A 25,465-nucleotide genomic window follows, 5' to 3' on the forward strand; every position below is an offset into this window, starting at 1 on the left:
ATGAGTGAGTGAGTTTAGTTTTACACCGCACTCAGCAATATTCCAGCTATATGGCGGCGGTCTGCAAATAATCGAGTCTGGACCAGACAATCCAGTGATCAACAACATGAGGATCGATCTATGCAATTGGGAACCAATGACCACCCGATCCCGTTGGTCGCCTCTTACGAAAAGCATAGTCCCCTTTTAGGGTATGCATGGGTTGCGTGCCTTTCCTATGGCCTCCTAAGGCTTCAACGTCTCAAGGAACAGCCTCAGAGACAAGAGATTTCCATAACGAACTATGCTGATCAGACTGACCACCTTGCTCACTTGGGATGACAATGGTGTGAATTAAGGGTCTGTGAGCGATAGTCACTGTATATTGTACCAAGCTGGCAATAACAAAGAATAAAGAATAAGAAGAGCTTGACACAAAGCTTCAACGTCTCAAGGACCAGCTACTTGTGGCTCAAAGTGACCACAACGAACAATGTACTGTATAACGTATTTCGTGTTTTCGCATGTACGGAGGGTCTAACTGCATAGCGTTAACGCCTAGTTACCTCCTTACGTAACACCCGAAACATCGAATCTATAAAACTTTCATTTTCGACACTCCGGGTGGACAGCTTCATCTCACCATCTTCAAAATGCCTCCTCCCGACGTCATAGTTATCGAGTACATTGAAATTCTAGATAGATATGGAAGGTTGATGTACATAATAATAAAAACCTAAAGTGTAATACCTTGCAACTAATTGCCTAAAACCTGGACGTAATGTGTAATAAAACATCAATTGTAATGATACTGACGTAATTTGTAATACGCAAATTGTAATAAATATTGACTTAAATTGTAAAACTCAAATTACGATAAAAATTGACGTAGATTGTAATAATTTTAGTAAAACGTAATAAATATTTACGTAAATTGTAATAACAGTTTTATTCTTTTTGCAATTCGCGTGCCTTCGTTTTTCGTTGCATTTCATACATCATATAAGCTTGTTGGGGCGAAGACTGACGAAAGAAATGATGGATTTTGTTCACATTTGCTACCAAGCTGTTGTGGCGAGATACACTGACACCAGTTGAATTTAGAGAGATAATTTGCAAGGTCGCATAAAAATTGCCAATATGAAGATTGTTAGCTCGTTAACTCAAGAATCTTTTCACTCCTGTAAGTTTCCATTTGATTTGCGATTTTTTCAGAAATAGAATTGTTGCATACGTTTTGAAAAGTTTTGTTAACCGAAAAATATTTAATATCAGTTGTATAGATTAATATATCATTTCAACTTATGGCTAGATTGTTGAAAAATGCTATTATCTGAAGGGATGGTGTAAACCCAACTAGGGTCCATGCTTGAAGCAAGTTACTGTAAGTCCCCATGGTCCCTAGTAAGGTGACCTACCTTCAGTTGTTGGCAAGCTGAAACCAGATTTCTTATTGCATTTTAATTTATAGCCAAAATCTTTTAGATTCAGCAACTAGTTATAAATTTATACCAGTGATAGTCTATTTGTTTCAAAGTCCTTCGCAGACAGGTAAGTATATTTTCGGGTTTTCTTTTTTCTTTTTTCTTTTCTTTTCTTTTCTTTTTTCTTTTCTTTTTTTTTTTTTTTTGTTTATTGGGTTTTGGGGGTTTTGTTTTGTTTAATTTGTTTTGTTTGTTTAGTTTTCATTTCTACCTTTACATTTCCAACTTTCCTAGTCACGTAATGGCTGAAATACTCCCTATGTAACTTTAAATTTTAACTCAGTGACGAACTCATTGTTAACCACCGAGAGCGGCGGATAGAAAACAACACTTACTTAAAACATAACATCCAAACTTACAAAATGTATGCAATTTTATGTAGTGGTCAGCGTCAGACATTAAAATCATAGAAATTGGGTTATGTTTCTGTCGCTTTTCTTGTAGCTAGTGAAACTGGCCATAATGGATCGCCACAATAATTCAGGTTAGAAATGTATTTATTTATCTCGTCATTTAGGCCGTATGAAGACGGCGTCTTGGAAAAGATCACAACTCATTTGGTTCACCTTTTTGAATCAACCACTGGCTAGTTTTAATTTGTGGCTACATTCCTCAAAATTCGCCAAGCGGAACAAGCAAAACACATTTGCTTGAGGTTGACAGATAAAGGTGTTGGAAAATCAAACATAAAACAGCTGCATTTGTATTATATTCTCGGTAAGGCTGACTACTTTGCGAACGTCCATCTTAGATAGACCCATTAGAACAAGCATTCTACCCCTCTACACCAACTCTTCATGCATTTAACTGTGTTACATATACCCATTAGAATTTGTCAGTGCTTGCTTGATTTAACAATTTTTACGTAATGATGGCAAAATGTCAGACTGTTGCTATGACCTTGCAAGTTATCTCAAGGGCACTAAATTCAACTGATGTAGGTGAATCTCGACACCTCGGCACCAAATTTGAACAAAATCCATAATTTCTATCTTTCCAGTAGCCACGTGAGCAGTGGTAAATTGTATCCATCATTAATTTATAGTATTTCCATTTAATACAACAATTTAGACTAAGGTTTTCTTAAATTCAGAACAATGAAGTCTATTGATTGCATCACTTAAGGATAGATTTATATCGAATCCTTGGTGACATACTATTCAAAGGCACAGGTTATATTTTCGAAGCTCCCTTAGCGCTAAGATAGCCGTAAGTTAACGTTAAAACATGGCACTTACGACGATCTTAGCACTTAAAGAGCTTCAAAACTCTAGGACCAGGGCCCGTATTCTCGAAACGTTCGTAGCCCAAAGAATCCTAAATTTTCATCGTAACCCTAGTGTTAGGAATGGGCCTAAGATTTTCGGAGGGCTACGGACGTTTCCAGAATAGCTAGCCAGATACCTATTGGTTTTTTTTTCAGCATTCCGGAGAGTATTCAACCTGGACTCCAGGTTAATGAACAAAAAATTCTGCAAAAATAAAAGTTTGTGTCTGTAGTAATGATTTATCACATTACAGGTTTACGAACGAAGTGCAATTCATTACTGTTGAAGCAATGTTATATCTTCATAACTGTGAGCCCTCGGTATAAATTTGTGTGGATGTCAAACGATGCTCCGATGTTGGTGGGTCTGTAGGGGACAGAACGAGGGATCGATGCTTTAAATGTGGGTAGTGGTCGCTTTGTCAATCGACGGCAGGGGGTTTTATATGAACGGAAGCCTCGACAAGTCTATGGTCGGATAAGCAGCATACTCACTTCGATGACAGCGATGACAGATCAGGAGTTGCTATGCTGACGAAAGGTCGCTGTATTAGAACCGTGTGGTTTACCGCCAGACACTGGTCTGCGCTGGGGGCACTGCTTGCTCCCTTCGTTCTTCTGTATAGTTTGAATTATAACAACATTACGTACAGAGTTCCAGTGAGACTGAATGTCCATTCCTCGGATGTGAAATACATTGAGCATGTGTTACATACAATTCACATTCCTCCAGTTGAGCTTACGAAGAATGACAGTGACTACCAATCGTTCACCAACGTTTCTGTGACAGAAATTGAGACCAGTAAACGTGTAAGGGATGCTGTGAGGAAACTACGACCATACGCTGTACCTAAACTGGAGAGACTGAGACGAGGGGCTAAACGGTCAGATATCCAAAGGCACAGACAATACTTAAAAAATCTGGATATCATGAGCATGGTGAGTGTTTATTTCTGTGTTGTTGAGATGTGGACATCATGAGCATGGTGAGTGTTTATTTCTGTGTTGTTGAGATCTGGATATCATGAGCACGGTGGGTGTTTATTTCTGTGTTGTTGAGATGTGGACATCATGAGCACGGTGGGTGTTTATTTCTGTGTTGTTGAGATCTGGACATCATGAGCACGGTGAGTGTTTATTTCTGTGTTGTTGAGATGTGGACATCATGAGCATGGTGAGTGTTTATTTCTGTGTTGTTGAGATGTGGACATCATGAGCATGGTGAGTGTTTATTTCTGTGTTGTTGAGATGTGGACATCATGAGCACGGTGGGTGTTTATTTCTGTGTTGTTGAGATGTGGACATCATGAGCACGGTGGGTGTTTATTTCTGTGTTGTTGAGATGTGGATATCATGAGCATGGTGAGTGTTTATTTCTGTGTTGTTGAGATGTGGACATCATGAGCATGGTGAGTGTTTATTTCTGTGTTGTTGAGATCTGGACATCATGAGCACGGTGGGTGTTTATTTCTGTGTTGTTGAGATGTGGACATCATGAGCATGGTGAGTGTTTATTTCTGTGTTGTTGAGATGTGGATATCATGAGCATGGTGAGTGTTTATTTCTGTGTTGTTGAGATGTGGACATCGTGAGCATGGTGAGTGTTTATTTCTGTGTTGTTGAGATGTGGATATCATGAGCATGGTGAGTGTTTATTTCTGTGTTGTTGAGATGTGGATATCATGAGCACGGTGAGTGTTTATTTCTGTGTTGTTGAGATGTGGACATCATGAGCACGGTGGGTGTTTATTTCTGTGTTGTTGAGATGTGGACATCATGAGCATGGTGAGTGTTTATTTCTGTGTTGTTGAGATGTGGACATCATGAGCATGGTGAGTGTTTATTTCTGTGTTGTTGAGATGTGGACATCATGAGCATGGTGAGTGTTTATTTCTGTGTTGTTGAGATGTGGACATCATGAGCATGGTGAGTGTTTATTTCTGTGTTGTTGAGATGTGGACATCATGAGCATGGTGAGTGTTTATTTCTGTGTTGTTGAGATGTGGACATCATGAGCATGGTGAGTGTTTATTTCTGTGTTGTTGAGATGTGGATATCATGAGCACGGTGGGTGTTTATTTCTGTGTTGTTGAGATGTGGACATCATGAGCACGGTGGGTGTTTATTTCTGTGTTGTTGAGATCCAGTCCAGATGACGATTACGTAAAAGTTGTTAAAGCGTTCGCTCGTCAGGCTGAAGACCCAGGTTCGATTTCCTACATTGGTACCATGTGTGAAGTTCATTTCCAGTGTCCTTCGCTGTGATATTGCCGGTACATAGTTGCATTTGTGGAATAATGCTAAATAACTAAAAATAATTCCTTGTTTTCTTATTATGGTTTGGTTTCCATTTAGGTATTAAAATTTAGTCTTTAGGTAACATGTTCATGTACATCCGATGACAGTTATTTTTAAAATATGTTTTTCACAATATTTACATGTCAAACATAGGAAATACTTACATACTTGCTATGCTGACATGTTGCCTTGACCAACAACTTGCTCCAAGCACTTCTGTCAACGACGCGTCCCTTAGGGCAGGATGTGTAAACAATGTCTGTTAATACTTGCTCTATATTATCGGGACAATAACTGTGTAAGTGAGAAATAAATTCTAGAGGGCGTCAGCTAACGATAATAAATAATGCCACGAGTAAACAGGTAGTGTAGACTTAGCGATAGACCTGTACGCTCAATGGGGTATTTACACAAGTGATCTGACGTTGGGCCTTCTTGCACCACTACAGTGTTATGTTCATTTTAGACTATGGGAGTGGTATAGCCTTATCGCTTTGTGAGCACAAACACTTGGCCAAGAGCATCTATGCTACCAGCCACGGCTCGAAAAGGCTGATTCATTGGTGTTGGGAATGGTTTTAGTATTCATGTAAATACACTCATTTCCGGATATTTTAATGAATCTGTTATATTCACAAGTGACCCAAGCAGATCCGGTTAGAATTGGTCTCCAAAAACACATGCTTGTCAGGAAGGAAGACTGTATGTAGGGTTGGTTGGTCATGTCCGTTGACTTCGTATCCTAATTTCCAACCCGTGAAAGTCCCGGGGTAGAATAGGCCTTCAGCAACCCATGCTTGCCATAAAAGGCGACTATGCTTCTCGTAAGAGGCCACTAACGGGATCGGGTGGTCAGACTCGCTGACGTGGTTGACACATGTCATCGGTTCCCAATTACGCAGATCGATGCTCATGTTGTTGATCCCTGAGTTGTCTGGTCCAGACTCGATTATTTACAGACCGCCACCATATAGTTGGAATATTGCTGAGTGCGGTGTAAAACTAAACTCACTCACTCACTCACCTATTTTCGTAGACAGATGTTCATTGAGCTGATCCCAGGATTGTGGGTTGCAGGCTCATCTATTTCAGGCCCTCAAGATATAGCTGAATACTGCTGATTGCGGCATTAAACAGCAATCAAACAAGTATTATTGTGTATGCCTTCTATGGGGATTTTGAATGTTGAAGAACAGCACTCATCCCCTTCAATGTCCGCCGAATGTCCTGACGGCTTTTGACGTCCGCGAAGTGACACTAAACCAGATTAATGACATTTCCTGCCTTCCGTGCACATAACTATTTAGAATAATTTGGACAGTTTGCACTTTCAAATCTTATTCAAATCAAATGTTGAAAATAAAATATTTTCATTAAATTCTAATCTAATGTAAGCTCACTTGTTGCTGTAATTAAAGCCCAGGGTTCAGATTTGGCCCGTACTAATTCAATTAACGGCCAGTGACACCTGTAACCAGCTTAATTATTTGTCCCGTCTATAATTGCCAGCTGGTGTTGTGTTTCAATCATCACGCCCCAACAGCCACTAAACTACCTGTCAGGGCTTTTAGGTATTAAATAGCCTACCGTTTCACTAATAACTTGTTTCACGCATAGAATGCAGTCACTGTGGACTGAATAATATTTGAAGCAATAAAATGAAACAAGCCACTGTATTACAGTATGGAGTGTTATGTTACACGGTTTCCGCAATCACAATTATTTAGAAACATCGTTTTCGACTGCCAGGAATATAAACATGATTACCCACCTCAGGTTCGAGATAAGTTTGTTTTTACTGTGAAAATGTTGTCAGGAAAAGTTGCTTCGATATGCTCTTTCGCAGTATGGTACGCACGCACTCACTCACGCACTCACGCACGCACGCACGCACACACACACACACACACGCACACGCACAAGGAGTGTGTGGTGGGGTGCATGAAGCTCAGGTCACAAATGAATTAAGTTATGTGCGTAGAGTACTTGGATGGGTCAGCGATATTGGCAGCTTCACTCCTGAGGGTTTCTAGGCCTTCTGTCCTGCTCCACAACAAAGCACATGTGATGCTTGTGGTTTCACCTTAGGCAAGTCAGTGTGTTCAGTATTGCCTCTGTTCACCCAGCAGTAAATGGGCACCCGGTGTGCTCTGCCCAGTTGATTTGATGATTGGGGTTCTGAGAAAATATGCAAACCAGTTCATGCTACGTTAGTGTAAGTTAACATATTAAATTCCGAGAAGCTAATTATAAATTTACTTTCTCTCGTTTAAAATCCCGTTTGGCGACTAAAGATGACTAATCGTTGTAAGGTGGTGTCACGTGTACATCCAAGACATATGAAGTATACATAATACCTTAACATTTCACTTTTATCGTCGTCAAGTGGTGGTTTCATCAATGTTGCGTTTCTTTATTGAGCCAGTATATTTCTGGGCGATACAGGCGCACTATCAGTGCTGTGTGAATCAGGCTATCAAACACTTTTAAGGCTATTCATCACTAGAGACCCGAAACCCGTGTATCATCTGTAGTCAAGCATGTGAAGTCGTTAATGTATTAAGATATTTGCACAACCCGCTTGTGGGCCGCACCCGTTGTTTATTGTGACTTTTATGATGTACTGTTGATGATAAATATTCGCTAAGAAAGAGAGTTGATGAATGTAGGATATGAAACGGGGCAGGCCCTATTTCAGCAAGATTGCCGTAATTATCCGTTCAGAGTTGCGTCGCTTTGACGTAACTGGTACGGTTATCCGTGAGATCGAATCCCGGATTCATCTTGATTCTGCGTTGGTCAGCACCATGGCTACGTTCAGAAGATCATGGAAGTGGTACACTTTAAATACGTGCATCACATTGGTCTTTTTTTTTATTCCTACAGATCGACATCGTGGAACACTTCACCTGCATCACTTTGGTCTAACGTACAGTTTGACATCGTGAAACACTTTACCTGCATAATTTATTGATCTATAATACACTTATTGATTGTTCTCGTCACAATGTGGCTGAAATATTGCAGACATCGACATAAATAATAACTCACTTACTCGTTGACTTCACCAGTATCAGTTTGACATCGTGAAACACTTCACTTCACTTAGCTGTAATCTTCCACCGTTCTACTGTGAACTGTTCACTTGCATCTCTTAGGTCTAGTGTGGTGTGGTGTGGTGTGGTGTGGTGTGGTGTGGTGTGGTGTGGTGTGGTGTGGTGTGGTGTAGTGTAGTGTACAGTTTATCGTGTCGTATTCTCTCGTCTCGTGCCGTGCCGTGCCGTGCCGTGCCGTGCCGTGCCGTGCCGTGCCGTGCCGTGCCGTGCCGTGCCGTGCGTGCCGTGCCGTGCCCAATTAACTGTTGTTAGTTTTTTTCATGTAACGGTACTATCACTGGGCGGGAGTAAGAAAGTTATAATTTACGCCACCTTTAGTAACATTCTAGCAATACCATGACAGGGAACAACCTAGGTCTAACCTAGTGTGGTGTGGTGTGGTGCAGTGTAGTGTAGTGTACAGTTTATCGTGTCGTGTTCTCTCGTCTCGTGTCGTCCTGTGTCGTCTCATGTCGTCGTGTCGTGTCGTGTCGTGTCGTGTCGTGTCGTGTCGTCTCATGTCGCCGTGCCGTGCCGTGCCGTGCCGTGCCGTGCCGTGCCGTGCCGTGCCGTGCCGTGCCGTGCCGTGCCGTGCCGTGCCGTGCCGTGCCGTGCCGTGCCGTGTACAATTAACTGTTGTTAGTTTTTTCTATGTAACGGTACTATCACTGGGCGGGAGTAAGAAAGTTATAATTTACGCCACCTTTAGTAACATTCTAGCAATACCATGACAGGGAAGACCAGAAATGGTCTTCACAACTTGTGGCCATATAGGGAATCGAACCTGGGTTTCCGGCATAACGAGAGAACGCTTGAACCAGTAGGCTACCCCACTGCCCCAATACTATCACCGTGACGCCGTACATCAGCCATTACTCTTTGAATTTCAATGTGTCGTTAATGAATAGAACAATGAACAATTGCAATACAATGAACATCAAAGGCTCGATCTGTCGGTTCAGTTCTTGTAGTTTCCGTGAACATAATTGTTGGATAATAAATAGCAGTCGAGATCAGAGATTCAAAACTTCGAGTGTTACCTATTCATTTGTTTCTTGACTTCAGACCATCCCTGCTTTTTTAAGTGATTACAAGAACCCATGTTGGAAGGAAGCACCGAGTCCGTCGTCTCACTGTAGACTTCTACCACCAAAGCAAAGACATTCGCCAGTTCCAGCCACTCAAGTTCTGCGCTGCTTGCCATACTTTATTTTCATTGGTCAACCCAAATGTGGCACAACTGAAATATACAACCGTCTTGGAAAACACCCGGAAGTGACTCTACCTTACAAAAAGGAACCATTCTGGTTCAACAGGAAGCGGTTTTGTGAGTTTCACATGTGATGATCCCCAAAATTATTTCGCACATATTAGCATCGCATAACAAATATCTATTGTACTACATGCCTAGAAGGTTAGAATTGGTCTTCAGTAACCCATGCTTGGCGAAAGAGGCGACTAACGAGATCGGGTGGTCAGGCTCGCTTACTTGGTTGACACATGTCATCGTATCCCAGTCAATACTCATACACCGCGTGCCTTGTAAATTACAATTTCAGTTTCAGTTTTTTTGTTTTGTTTTGTTTTGTTTTTTTTTTGGTGGGGGGGGGGGGGTTTGTTGTTGTGACAAACCACGCTATATTGAATTGAGATGATTAGGAACTCATTTCGGAGAGACATCCATCACATGAAGTACAATGACACATACTTAACGTCTGTTTAAATTGAGTGAATGAGTTTAGTTTTACGCCGCACTCAGCAATATTCCAGTCATATGGCGGCGGTCTGTAAATAATCGGGTCTGGACCAGACAATCCAATGATCAACAACATGAGCATCGATCAGTGCAATTGGGAACTGATGACATGTCAACCAAGTCAGCGAGCCTGACCACCCGATCCCCTTGGTCACCTCTTACGACAAGTATAGTCGCTTTCTATGGCAAGCATGGGTTGCTGAAGGCCGATTCTATCCCAGGTAGACCTTCACGGGCCGGAAACAGGAAGAGACATAGCAGGGAAAAAGGGAAGAAGACGTGCACGGGTGTGTCGGTGGCTGCGTGTTTAAATTTGTTAGGGTGTAAGCGTCGGCGTCAACACAACGTAAATCGTCGTCAATAACTGAGTGCGGCGAAAAACTAAACTCTCTCACTCAGTCTCTCTTTCTTTGTTCCTAATAATTTCCAATTAAGTGGTGTTAAACTGATTTTATTTGCCACATCTGATCATCACTGCAGTATTAGTTCACATGTTTCAGTTAAAGAGTGCTCCTCGGTGTCAACGTATTTGGATTTTTTTCAAAGCAATGCTGACATCATCGAGGAAAGATTCCAGGGAAATGATTCCACAGGTGTACAGTTTCATCACATGGTTACAGGTACACAGTTTATGTAACTAGGCTTTATGCAGTAACGTTCGTGTGATTTGTACAGTACAGTATACTAGAGTAAAATGCAGTACAGTACAGTAAGTACAGTATAGTGCAGCACAGTACAGTACAGTGCAGCGCAGTACAGTACGGTGCAGTGCAGTATAGTAGAGTAAAATGCAGTGCAGTACAGTACAATACAGTACAGTACAGTAAGAACAGTATAGTGCAGCACAGTGCAGTACAGTACAATACGGTGCAGTGCAGTACAGCGCGGTACAGAACAGCGCAGCACAGTACAGTACTCCACAGTGCAGCAGAGTGCAGTACAGTACAGTGCACGTTGATCAGTTGCTGTTTTTCCGTTTGTAGTTACCTGTGAATATCCGGGTTAGAACTGACCTTCAACACATGCCTGACGTAAAAGGGGCCTATAGGGATCGAATGGTCATTCTCGATTATTTACAGACCGTCGGCATATAGCTTGAATATTGCTGAGTGCGGCGCAAAACAACAACAAACAAAACAGACAAGCATTGGTTGTCAGAAACAGATAACGAATGAACCACTCGTAAAATATCGAATGGCGAGGTGGCCAGATGCTAACAGGAGGTGTCACTGAAAGGTACCGTCTTCAGTAAATATACTATATACTTGTTTCTATTTTAAGATTGTAAATCGTAAATTGTAAACCGTGTTTGAATGTTGATTATTTATTGATCTTCTCTCATCTTTTACAATTCAGGTCTGTTCGAAACAATATCTTCTGTTGGCTATTTACATCTGAATTCGTAAACAAAGGTAGTAGGTAATTCAATGGTACGCCACGCCGGCCTTTCAATAATCTAGTTTAAATTGGACAAACCGATGGGTGATACGTCGAACAACAATCCATGCCGGATGGTTTCTATGACAACGAATCAGCCTACTCAGGGAGCCTGATCACTCGACCCATTAGGCGTTCTCTTTCGACAAGCAAATGTTACTGGACAACTAATCCAGCCTAAAAGTATTAAGGTGAACGCACGATACTCACCTCTGATCCACCTACCTCTACAGGAGAAGGTAGTGTTGACATCATGTGCAAAGTCGGCTACTAACCTTTGCTCCCCTCCCTTTACAGGAGAAGGTAGTGTTGACATCATGTGGGACAACCATCTTTGGCAGGATCTGCCTGGCAACCGCAAGTGTACAGAGCCCTGTCTTACAAACGCTGACTACATACACCACCTCAATCCCGACACCAAGATCATTGTGGCTCTCAGGAATCCTGTAGACAGGTGCACAGTGTGTCGAATAATGTCATGAAAGGGGATGTGGAGTTAGTAGGGGATGGAGCTAGGATGGGTGTAGATGGGTGTGGGGTGTATGTGACCTTTATCTGTGATATAGTCGGTGTATTGCTCGGTCTTGGTCAAATGGTTGAAAATAATGGCATGCATTTGTGTAATTGATGGCAATTTAAAGTTCGGAGCTCTTGATGTCTTTTTAGTCAATTAAATTTTAACTGATTTTTTTTTTCAGTTTAATTTTAATTAAAGCAGTAAGGTCATTCAGATTATATGTATGTACGTCACTGTAAGAGGACATTAAGAATGTTTAGGCTAAATAAAAAAGTGAAATGTTTCTCGTTCATCGGCGTGCAAATTCTATTTGTGCGTGTGAACAATTTTTATTGACATTTTGAAAAAATAATTTCGACTTGGCCGCGCCCCGATCATCCATTTGTCCACTATAGTATGACTGTCTGTACAAACGAGTGTGATTGAATCTACAACTCTTTAACGCGTGCTAAACTTTCAAAACTGTATTTCCGAGAGAGAAAAAACAAAACTGTGTACCTCCTTCGTCACTTTCTTTCCTTTCAAAAATTTAAAATAAAAATCCTACCGCCCTCGTCACTTTTGAAAAACAATGTGCCCGAGAAACATTAAATTTTTTATGCAGCCTTATGTGCTCGTTATATGTTGATGTTAGATGGCAACATCGCTGTGCACATTTCATACTGTGATTCATACACACATATATTACACTGTGCCAATGAATACTGGAACTGTACCTCTACTGATGCTGCTGGGGACCTTGGTGTAAAACCTGCGTAGACCTAAGATCCTCATAACGGCCATTCCATAACCCATATCGTAAGACTAAGGTTGATGTGTACAACAGCTCCCTGAGTGTAACGAAGTTAAGATCAGCTCAAACTGAATTCTCATTAAACTGACCATCTTGGCATAACAATAAACTTGAGCTATTGACGTCTTGTTGGTGTGGCAGCCTCATTTCATATGGTGAAAGCCACTACGATTCCACGCAAACATGTCTATTTCCCGTTGGGGTGCATCATGTTGCATGGATCTCACTCTGGGCTGGATCTTGATGATTCATCTGAACTGAATGTCGGCTTGTTTGTTTTCCCAAGGGACGGTGGGGTTACGCCCAAGACCCGAGTTTGATTCCTCAATTCTCAGTGGGTACAATCTGTGAATTCTGTTGCCAAAAGGCGCGTTAACGTAAACTCACCCACTCAATGATTTCCGAAAGATATCATATATTAGAAGAAATCCAAACAAAGTAAAATGCCATTTAATGTTTGATTGAGAGATTCTGTTTGGTTGGCTTCTTGTTTAATACTGCACTAAGCAATATTCCAGCTGAGCAGCTGTCTGTAAATAAGCCTGGTCCAGACAATCACGTGATTAATATCATGAACATCAAGACCTACGCAGCAAGACCTGAAGATCAATTCTAGCCCAGACCTTGATGGGTCGGGTGATTCTGGACACTTCCAACACATCACGTTCATGTGAGGACCTAACGGCAAATATTGTTGCTTGTTTCAGAGTCTATTCCGACTACCTCTTTGAGCTTATATATCTCAAATACAAACCAGACACATTGGATTTTCACAAGAGGATCATCCAGGCCATTTATCGTTTCAAGGGTTGTTTGAAACATTATTCTCTAAGACGCTGTGTGTACGACTCCAAACTGGAGAACGCAATGTCCTTTGTAAGTCAAGCTAAATGTTTAAAACATTATACCCGAACGAATAAATACAAGTCGTCTGTGCCTGATTGGCAGTAAGAAGCGAACGTTTGACTCATCCATCTCTTAGTTCTACTGAAACATGTATTGCATTTAAAAACTCTTAAGAATTAATTTCAATATTTTTTTTTGCTTTTGTTTCACAATTATGGGTGTATGAAAATATAACTATGCAAAATCAGTGACGTTTATCGCAAAACGCAACATCCGTTCCGCTGACCCCATTCTCTTCCAATCACGACAGAGCAGTCTGATGGAGGACGGGGTCTGATTTGTTTAGCATTTTGAGCACACAACAGTAATAGTCAGCTTTTATGCTAATAACAAACATATATGGTTCATTCGCCGTGTCAGACTATTCTTTATCTCACTGTTCAAGGTTCGTCCAATCAGTGGAATATACCACGCCTTCCTGGAGGATTGGTTGAAAGTTTTCCCACGTGACCAGGTCCACGTGATCAGGTTTGAGGATTACGTAGCCAACACACGCGGAGAGATGGAAAAACTGTTTGACTTCCTTTCTCTGAGTAAGTACCAGTAAAGACGCAGCATCAGAATGATGTTAGGGAGACGTGTGTCAATACTGTTCCAGGTGTCGTACATAGCCAAGCATCAGGACCACGACTTTCGTTACTGGGTGGGTTTGGTTTGGTTTGGTGTGTGTGTATGTGTGTATGTGTGTGTGTGTGTGTGTGTGCGTGTGTGTGTGTGTGTGCGTGCGTGCGTGCGTGCGTGCGTGCGTGTGTGTGTGTGTGTGTTATTGTTGTTGTTTGCTGGTTTTGAGTGTGTTGTTGTTTGTTGGTTTGGGTGTGTGTGTGTGTGTGTTGGTGTTGTTGTTGTTGGTTGGTTTGGTGTGTGTGTGTGTCGGGGGTGGGGGTGGGGGTGGGGGTGAGGGGTGGGGGGAGTTAGTGTGGTGCTTGGTAACCCCGAAGTGAACTGATGCAGGTGTTACATGTTTACCACCTTAGTGACAATAAGCACAGAAACATAATCAGTGAGAATCTCATCTCATGCGATCTCAAAGTCGTCGAGCTTGCCTAAGAGACGTAATCCTCGACGTCTAATGTAACTTGGTCATCCGTTCAGTAATATGTTAATGCTACCTGTAGGAGACATGTGTTTAAATACTGTTCTACCTGCGTAGCGTGGTGTGTTGGGTTCCATCAACTGAAAAGCACGCACTCGTGTTGAATGTATCATTTTGAATGGTTCCAGCCTGATCTGATCTTGAACACATGCTCCGACACTTCGTTTTGATTCGTTAACAGCTGTATATTGTTATAAATTTTATTTGTTTGTCTGTTTGAGAATGAAGATTTTATGGATATCAACTTCTTTATATGAGAACACAACGTTTCGGAGTTAAGCATTAACTCCGAAACGTTGTGTTCTCATATAAAGAAGTTGATATCCATAAAATCTTCATTCTTATGCATTTCACTTCTAAATGCCCTTCAAAAATTTGTCTGTTTGGTTTTTTACTTTTTTTCTTTCGTTTTTTTACGGCGTAAAACCAGAAACACTCTATGAAACATTGAACCTATAATACTGATATGGATACGTTTCTCAGCGGCAACACTCAACCTTAACCTGCATGATTTCTTGTGCTTTCAGGTCAACTTTCAGAATCTGAATGGATGGATGTTCTCAAGAAAACGCAATCCAATCCACGACCCAAGTCTAGCCGAAACATGGGCAACATGAACAACGATACTAGGACGATATTAGAGGCGTTCTATGAACAGTATAACCAGAGACTTGCCCAACTGTTAGCAGACGAACGATATCTATGGAAAGATTGAAAGAAATGACAGCAGAAATAAGCATTTGACCAGGCATAAATCCATAAACATGATATTCTATCACCGACATTCCATCATGCACATAACCAATCGTTACTTAATCATGGCAGGTTTGACGTCATGCAAACCAAACGCGACACAAGGTTCATTATTATAGCTGTATGACAGTGATATATATTGATGTCCAAAAGAAAGTTTGCCACGTTTTCAAAATAACCTTAAAGAAAAACCAAGGCAATATCATGATTATTTATTTCGCAGGAACAATCATATTACTACAGTGTGGTGAATGTCACCACAATATAACAAATAAGAATGATTATAAAGCAAGGTCATATGGGATCCAAAATTGCCGAATTTTCAGTAGCTCGTGTACAGGTCCCAGGGTCGCAATATGATCTATATCACGACACTAAGGTTTCCTCGGGTACAGGTAACAGAGTATGCCTTCCTTGGGCGTCAGTACATGCCTAGGCACGAGGAGGCATCTACTTTGTCCAATGTCGAACTACGTCGACGTTGTCAAACGTCGAATGACGGCAGGGATGATCCTTTGCCATTTTTGTTCTATGCCTTGGCTGGTAACCGGTGCCACTGGTCGTTGTCAGGTATTCTGTCTGATTCATATCCGATGAACTGGCTGGCCATGTTGTTGTTAAGGAAGTATTGGGTTATTGCCGCTGTATGTCTTGTATTATCATGTTGGAAAATCATACCACGATGCTGCTGCCGATTGAATGGAACCACAGCACGTATCACAAAAATGTATCGATGTGCCTCCTAGCAGTCAGATTGCCTTAAATGACCACTTGCCTCGTTTTCGTGTTACCATAAATGCCTCACAATACCATCACGCTTCCACCGCCGAATTTGCTGATATTCCAGATTGGTGTTTGGTCTTAGCCGTTTACCTTCTCGCCGGTGCACACGCGCTCTACCATCAGCATAAATCAGGAGAACCTACTTTCATCTGAAAACATGATTCGTTACCAGTTTCGTATTTGCCAACGTCGAACCCTTCGTGTCCACGTCAATCTGTCACGTCGATGTTGCAGTGTCACAACAGTTCCACGGTAGGGTCGAAAGGCCCTGATACCGTGGGCCCGTAGACGTTTGTCTGCTGATGCCGTTGCCCAGTGCCGTTGCTACCGTAGTTACGGAGAAGAATAATGCGGATAAGACTGTCTTCGATGGGAGTGGTCACTCGGGGTCGGCCGCTGTGAAGCATGTCTGACATGGTACCCGTCCGCCTGAAATGTGCCATCAGTTTGTAGACTTTTACACGGCTGCATTTGAGGGTTGAAGCAATGGCGGCTTAACTTGTTTCTTGTTGGGTCGTTCTCTCAGCCTCGACATTTTTGTGTGTGTCCTTTGCTGCTTAAAGAACAACTAAACTAACTAAATTTTTTGGTACTCTTTTTATCACTGCATATGAAAGACTTCTGCTTAGGCATAAACGGAACACCAGTTGTGGTTAATTAATACCAAGCGCTCAAAAGATGCTAAAAAGCCGTCTGCTTCTCTCTCGTCTGCAAACGAAACCGCAGACAGGTTACGTAGCTCTGTCGCCAGAGCCCTACAGTGACGTCATAGAAGGAACGATTTCCCGTTAAATGTATAGAAAATGTGTAGGAAGCTCGCCAGTTTGCTGATTTCTCGACGTCACCAAAGATGTGCCGAATTGTTGAGATACCGTCAATTGTTCCTTGGGGTCGGGTGATGGTGTCACTATGCACAGTTATCCACCGGACCCCGTAGTTTGTGCTTAAACTGGGTGTTAGTGTGTGCGAAGTGAGCGTTGTGGAAGCCTGTGGAATACACTAAATCGGATGGTTCGCCCCCTACCACGCTTCCAGGATAGAAAATGGAGTTCAAGTTTCATCGAGTTTTATAAACTCAAGACTGCTTACTACACATTGCTGACCAAAAGGATTTTGTTTGGATATAACGCTTTCTTCCTCGGAAACGAGGTTGTGGTCGAAGTGACAATATTATCGTAAGTAATATTATATTGACCCCTTTTATTGACCGCTTCCAAGAGTGAAATTGTTATGTTATAAGCAATGTCATGTAAAGTCCTAATGTCCATCAGTAAAATACATATTTTATTACCTGAGGAAAGTAATTTTAATTTTCTAAGTCGGTGAAAACAAACTTACATAGCATTTATCCCATTCGTTTTTGAAAATCGTGAAGTCAAATCCATTTGAAATAATGAGATTATGGTTTGTTTTCATCAAGTTAGAAAATCAAAAGTACATAAATATGTATTTGAATCATTACCAAAAGGAGTTTGCATGACACAACCTGTAACGTAACATAAGCGAGGTCGGTTTCGAAGTGAAAATACTACGCGATAAATGTCTTCACTTGCTAAATTTACTTGGTTTGTAACGTTCACTCACCAGTATGTAGACACTTGTCAATATACGTCTTTATACTTGGTCTCATAATCCTAATTACTGTATAATCATACTTGTAAGCATTTTGAAACTTAATAAAAAGAAGCTATCTGCGAATGTATAACAGGAATGTAGTATTTAGACATTTCATAGTTTGCTTATATGAATCATAATTCGCACGCACGCCCCAGTGTATGTTGTCAACATTATTACACTTCACGACGAAAACAATGATTCTGTTGAAAGCTACGGCAACTTAATAAAACAAAAATGCAAATATTAACATTAAAGTTATAGGAGCAATGTCAGGCTTTTACCTTGTTCGGGGAATGTATCCATCAATATCCACAAAAACGAGTGATATATTATTCATCTGCAGATTTCCCAAGTGATGTGTCTTTCAACAGTCACATATGCGAAAACGTGATGTATCGTTTCAGTTTTTCACATTGCTGTATAGTTTCATTGGTTACCCAAGATAGCACACCTGGCAACTAATTGCATAATGTGCATCATTCTTTTTAAAAAGGTATTCAGTTAGCCAATAATGAGCAATCAATCAATGTATTGGCGGCTAATCCTTTGAAAGAAGGGTGTTGTTTGTACACAGACACAGACACGACAGAGTGTATTCAGTAAAGATTAGTAAATTTACATACATAAACTCTACCTTTTGACAAATCCCCCATTTAAATCCGCATAAAACTAATTAATCAATCAGCGTCTTATCGGTTAATCCAGACACAAGAAATGCCAAATGGGGGCCTTTGTCGGGTAATCTTAGTGGCGTTACCACTAGTTATACCTGTTATAAATTCAATAACTGAGCATCAAGTGAATGATGACAAATACCGTGTAGTTTTATACCACCTAACACGGATTACAACCTAGCGACACCAGCTGAATTTGACAAAACCGTCTATGAAAACAAGGGTTGTAACTCGAAAACTAGGCAAAGCAGGAGACAAAATTAAATGATAGTAGATTGTGAGAACATATAGCTTTCATATTTCTCAACAGCTTTCGCGATTTCAGGTTTGTACAAACCCCTGAAATGTAGATGAATACTGCACAGACCCTCATTATACCTACAATTACGTCACGGAGACACGCCGCTCTGATGGGTTGGGTTTTCGTTTGCGGCTGAGAATTGTGCACTGTTGACAAAAAGGTCGATTAAAGTTCGTTAAAGATCGAAATGAGTAGTTTTAATGGCGGGGTTTCATTTGTAACGGATGTCAGCAAGTGATTTTGTATTTGTACCTTACCAGGCTATATGTGATCTTTAATCTTATATACTTTTCCTCACGTACATTTCGCGGTTCTCGACTTAAAAACATGATTTCATTGTTCACGGGTTTTGCTACAGAATAAAGTGCGTTTAGTGGACTGTTGTCCTTTTCTGGATGCTCGTAATATGTAAGATTCTCGTAATATGTAAGATGCTCGTAATATGTATGACGTTCGTAATATATAAGATGTAATATGTAAGATGTTCGTAATATGTAAGATGCTTGTAATGTGTAAGATGTTGTATCTGTCTGAAATACCCTCATTTAAACAAGCCAAATTTTCAGATTGTACACTTTCTTTTGGACATCAGTATAATTAATAATAAGACTCGAGAAAATCACAGCAATACGGATTCCAAAGCAATAAATGGCATATATTAACATGTACATATCTACTTCCATGACCAATGTTAATGTCTTCACAGTCCGACATGAAAAAATTTGATTGGATTCCGATTGGAATGCTGACATGTCAAAACCGTGATTCGGTGCAGAAGATGCACCCCCTTGGTTGTACGTAGGACATGCACGATCCTTGAGGTCTTTGCTTAATAAAGTGGATTTTCGAACTGATGCCGTATCGACTCATTGACATTCTAACCTTTTGTTAATTACTCCATGGCTCGTGAAGATCCGGGTTAGAATTGTCTTCAGCAACCCATGCTGTTCATCAGGGAGATGGGTGGTCAGGATCGCTGACTTGATTGTTAACCAGTTCAAGAGAAAGGCTATCTGAGATGGGATAGTGGAGGAGAAGAATAATGCGGAAAATGGCGTAGCATGGTGAATACAAGCTCAAAGAAGCGAATCGAACGTGTTTTATTCCTCTTCCTGACGTACTTGTATACATGCTGGACTGCCAACAAAATTCCAGCTTTAGCTACCACATTAGAAGAACTTCCTCTTCAATGACATCATATCTGTTGCGAGGAAACATGGGCCCAGACTTTTCTATGAAAGCTGTCTTTTGCGGATCTGTAACCTAATGACAGCCAAGTGAAAGTTATCATGAGACACCTTTGTGCATTGCAACATTTTGACTATGGCATAACCATTTGCTTCTGAAACTATCAGTGAGTGAGTGAGTTTGGTTTTACGCCGCACTCAGCATTGTTACAGTTATAAGGCGGCGGTCTGTAAATAATTGAGTCTGGACCAGTCAATCCAGTGATCAACAGCACGAACATCGATCTGTGTGTTATAAGGCTGGGTAAATAGGATTGAATCAGCCATCATGAATTTATGACGTCATCCCTTGGCATCTGGTTTGAGTCTATTTTTAGAAGATGTGTCACTGCCACAACTTATTTTTAGACTCAAATGGGTAATATAAGGTCCCCAAACAGCCCTCCATGTCATTCCGACTTCACTCGCCCCTCTCCAGACTATGTTCTTGACTCTAATGGTTCTGGTAGCTGTTTACCTTGAAGACAGAAAATAGAAATCGTTCACCGCGACATCATAAGGAAGAATTATTGTGGTCTCGTGCAAGCTATACAGTATGTACAAGATGTGGTCGACAATAATCCCTGGGTCGAACATGTGAAAATGGTCTCCAAACTGTCTGTACTTGGCCCTGGTAGGAGTACCTCAGAAAGATATGGCCCGGTGGGGTAGTCATATGGATTTACATGTTTAAGATATGGACTGAATGTATTTGTGACTATTTAGTTGTCATTGGTTGATATGTCTAAACAAAAGGCAGATGCAAGTACGGCACAATGGCGCAGTGGAAGCATTTTTGATATATTCAGAAGCTTACAATTAAATCTCCTCTTCACTTTCTTTCAAATCATATGTTACATCATGTCAGAATTGGAGTCATCTACAAGCCAAAGCTGTTCGGGCAACAATCACCTGCCATACAAAAATACATGTTTCTGTACACAATAAATCAGTTCATCTGCATTGACATAGATCTCTCTGCTGGCATGCTGACTTTATTGCATATGTTCTATGTCAGTTCAACCGATCCACGGGGAGCAGAATCTCTTGACATCAGAATACCAGAAAAAGGGTAAGCTGACCATCACAAATGCTCCAAATATGGTCAACTGGAGACGGAATATGATTGGCTGCAGCTACTGTTTCCAAACATGCACTTGGTAGTTTACTTGCTCAGTGTGATATTCAAGACTGTTGGATGTTGGTGGGAACTTTTCATTTAATGTCTTGTCTCATCTACAGACATCACTGGATTGTTTGGTACATACATTGAACTAAAAGTCTGTGCGATGTGATCTGGTAATGTTGATAGGCTTTTGAATTGTAAGTTCTGGTTCGTAAATATTATAATGCACCCGTGTACTGATGTATTTTTGTTTCATTGTAACAGTTGGGCTTGTTTCTTGATGTGTTTCTGTGTTCGCTGTGTTTAGTAGTGTATGGCAGTGTATGGCAAAAGCAAACACTCGTACACGGCGATATAGTCGGACACATCCGATGTCCATAGACAAAAACAGTTCTTCTTGAGTTCTTGAAACCAAAACAACAAAACAAACAAGTACAATTGGACCAGCTGTGTGGATTACGTTTTTAATGTCATCATTCCCAACAAGGAACAGTACCAAATCCTCGAACATAAACACCAACATTGTTGCCGCAGAATGTGTGTCTAAATTGACCTTATTCAAATTTGAAATCTGAAGAAGGCCAAAGGTAACTGAAGCCCGACACGTAAAACCAGAGATAAAAAAATCTTTTTCAGAAAAAAAACACTGGAACCGTGTTCCCTCAACGTATGCAACACTACCTATTCTACTGGAGGGTGTACAGTAGTAGACACGCATAGTTCATTGTCACAAAATGTACGAACAGTAAAACATCCACATCCTGCTCCAGATGAATCCTTGATCCACTTTTGTCCATGGAATGTCTTCTTGGCAGTCGTCCTGCCTCTGGGGGACTTCAGGGTACATTTCCGCCCCCAGGACGATGGCATTCACGCTGCTGATAATATGGGTAAACATATTTTACATCAATGGTACTGTGTGTATTACTGCAAAATATATGCCTCCACGAGAAAAAGACTTAAACATGAAGTTGTGACTTGGCAATAGACGTCATTGTAAACAAGGACACATTTATGCTTTCTTTCAAAGACAGTTTAAAAAACACAGTTCCTTCAATGGGCAGTGGTAAATGAATAGTATTCTGCATCATTTATACTTCACACACATATTACGACTGCATGAGTGTTGTTCTTACACCGCTTTTAGCAATATACCAGCTATGTCACGGTGAGAAACAACAAATATAGGCTGCACACATCATTCCCATATGGGAAGTCGAATTAGGGTTGTTTCGAGCGTCATGAGTGACATTCGGGTTTTCAGTGATCCCCATCGTTTTAAATGCAGAACAAATATCTCGGGACATGAAAACAAAATTTAATATAAATATTAAACTGAAAAAATGAAATACTTTACCAGCCGGTGGTTGCAAAGTCGGCCAGTACACTGACTCTCAAAGTGACCAGCCGGGATTAGCTTTGTCTTGAGCTACCTACTTCAGGATGGAATCGTGGGTTAACACTAAGTTATACCATCTATAGATGGCATCGTACAGGGCATGCACGAGGGGGCCCTATCTACACTACCTCCTAAATCGACCAGTCAAGTGCAGTCAGCATTGGGTCTACTGGGGATGCTGAAAAGAGTGGGGCCACAGAGTGTGCCAACCCTAAACTAGCTGGATTGCTATAGCAACCATCCTGACTGTACAATCAGGCCCTAGCACCGAACCTACTCCATGTACCGTCGGCAGGGGGCTACGCGGAGAGCGGACGCACTATTGAGCCACCATGAGACAAAAGCTCATCCCATCGGACCCTTGGAAAGCCAGTGAACTAAAGTCCAATGTGGAAGGGTTCAGAGGAACACAACACCAAATCCAGAATGTGCCAGGGTTCCTGCGTCTGAAAGAAATGAGTCATGCATAAGCATCAGGAATCACATTTCTTACGTATGTAGATTGGTTTAACAACAGCGAGTAAGTGTGGTTTTATGCCGCTATGGCAATATTCCCGCAACGGAAGTGGGCATGAGGCATAGTATTTAAGTGGGGACTCGAACACTGGCACTGAAAATGGCGTGCCAACACTTGAACAACCAGGCTACACCATCAGTCCGTTTACATACAGAGACCAGTATATAATTTTATATTATATAATTTTACCTTGCCAAATGAACATTTAATTCTCAGAATTGTGTTCAACTTATGATGAAAGTTGTTTAACAAACGATCGTAGTTTCAAATCACTTTCTCTGTTTGTATTACAAGGGGGTATGCACATTAAATAAAACGCCGAGAAGAAGTTTGGTTGGTCTAAGTTAACGCTCATCACGTTCCGCACGTGCTCCTGTTTCACTGTTCTAACTGCTTACCCCCTTGCAATACAAACCAGTAATAACGATTTCAATCTATGATCGTTTGTTAAACAACTTTCATCCTAAGTTGAATAAACTTCTAAGACGTATATTTTCAGTTGGTACAGTAAAATTACGTGGAAAGTGAAATATTAATTTCACTGTGTCTTGTTTACTTTTTGTTTAAAGTGAGAAATCATCTCGACATCGGACACCACCACACATGTACATGAGACACCACCATCACATTCACCAATACATGGTGCACCAACACCACATGCACCACTACATATAGACGCCACAGCCACCGACACAACATGGAACGCAACACAGCCACCACTAATTACGACACAACTACATCCACCACTACGCCACTGGAACGCCCAAACCACATCTATCACTGTATGTATATCATCATCAAGATATGGCGCTATGGTGGACACGGAAGTGTTTTAGCTCATCATGTTCAGTGGTGGGTTTATTCATCTTTTCCTTGTGCAAACTTGTTCAAAAGATGTGTGATGCGACATGCATCCTAGTAAGACAAATTAGGGTCATACCTTTTGAATGAATTAAATCTCTCGATATGGATGAATTTGACGATAAGGGAATATGCATTTGAAACCACAATATTGTCACATAGGTGATTTACAAAGTACATATGATATACTCCCACATGACACGTTTTATTGACAACAGTACTTCTTTTTTATTCTTAATACGACGTTTCAGAGCTAATTCTTGCTCTTAGTCAGCTATTTGTTTCCAGATGATAAGATGTTATATTTACTAGCCAGTGTTTAGAATATCTCTTGGCTACATTTTCAGCCACATGTACTTTTGCTGAATCAGCTGTCACGTAGATACAAGTCATGTTGTGGATGCACCTTCCAGTCATCGTACATTGTAGGTTAAACATTTGTGGATTTAGATCTGGTTTTACATAATCATAGATTGTAAATCTGTTTATTTAGATTTGCATCTAAATGATCGTAGACGGTACATTTATGGATTAAATCTAGTTTCGAATACTCGTACTTTGCCCATGCGTGTATATATTATCTGGTTACAGACAACATATAAATTAATACATGTTTATATAATTCTATCAAATTCCGATTCATTCCCCTAAAATTTAAAGATATTCTTGTGAAATTCCGATGTTTTAATGACCTTCGTTGTGTCTTGTTTCAGGGAAGAGTATATCCGGCAGACTGGATGAACTGCACCAAACTAAGACATAATAATATAGGACTTCACTAAACGTGAGAATCCTTGGGAATGGCTTTTAAACTAACTTTTGGGGGGATCGAACCTACACTAATTGTCAAAACGCTTCACTCACTCAGCTATTCTGGACGTTGGGATTTGATGGCTGCGATGTATTAATATACAATCTGGAACATTCTCTGACAGTCTCTGATATTACACTATTTGCACTAAAGTGTTTTGTCCTGTTCCAATGTGTGTTTATAAGACACTGTCAGGTGTAATGAAGATTTGATTTGTGTGTGTGTGTGTGTGGGGGGGGGGGGGGGGGGGGGGACAAGATAGAATGACCCTGATTGTCATCTAATTGTGTGTTCAACATGTTCTAAAATGGGACGGAATGACAACACACCTTAAACAAGATTGCCGTATGACGAACGGAACTGCCGTACTTCAAACTTAATGCAGACACAATATAGTTGGACATCAGTTGCAGTACGTTTGTACACAGCTTCCACCAGGTCAACTCGGTTTGCAGACAGACGAACCTCGACCGCATTATGTTCTTAGTTACTTTGGTATTCCGTGCAAATATTCTCAAAACCAAATGAATTGTTCTTAAGAAGTTTGTAGTACATTTCTGAGTGAGTGAGTGAGTTAATATTTATCGTCACATCGGCAATATCTCAGCCATATCGTGACGAGAACATTTAATACTGAAATGAAATATATATATCTATTATAAAACCTGTCAACAAGAGACAGTAAAACAACTAGAATATCACAGATGAGAATATAAAACTAGTAACTATACCTAAAACAATGTATCTATACAGGACAATACAAGATAAAAAT

The 25,465-nt window shown here is 40.8% G+C and overlaps 1 protein-coding gene across 1 annotated transcript; it reads left to right on the forward strand.

Annotated features, from left to right (window-relative positions):
- Positions 1-3,258: 3,258 nt before the first annotated feature.
- LOC137259859 (carbohydrate sulfotransferase 15-like) lies at positions 3,259-15,340 on the forward strand. Its single transcript, XM_067797489.1, has 7 exons — positions 3,259-3,669; positions 9,189-9,450; positions 10,380-10,499; positions 11,614-11,770; positions 13,334-13,502; positions 13,918-14,065; positions 15,153-15,340. Exons 1-7 carry the CDS (start codon positions 3,259-3,261, stop codon positions 15,338-15,340), a joined length of 1,455 nt encoding a protein of 484 aa, XP_067653590.1.
- Positions 15,341-25,465: the final 10,125 nt, after the last annotated feature.

The sequence above is a fragment of the Haliotis asinina genome, chromosome 13 (assembly GCF_037392515.1).
Source record: "Haliotis asinina isolate JCU_RB_2024 chromosome 13, JCU_Hal_asi_v2, whole genome shotgun sequence".
NCBI classification, from domain to species: domain Eukaryota; kingdom Metazoa; phylum Mollusca; class Gastropoda; order Lepetellida; family Haliotidae; genus Haliotis; species Haliotis asinina.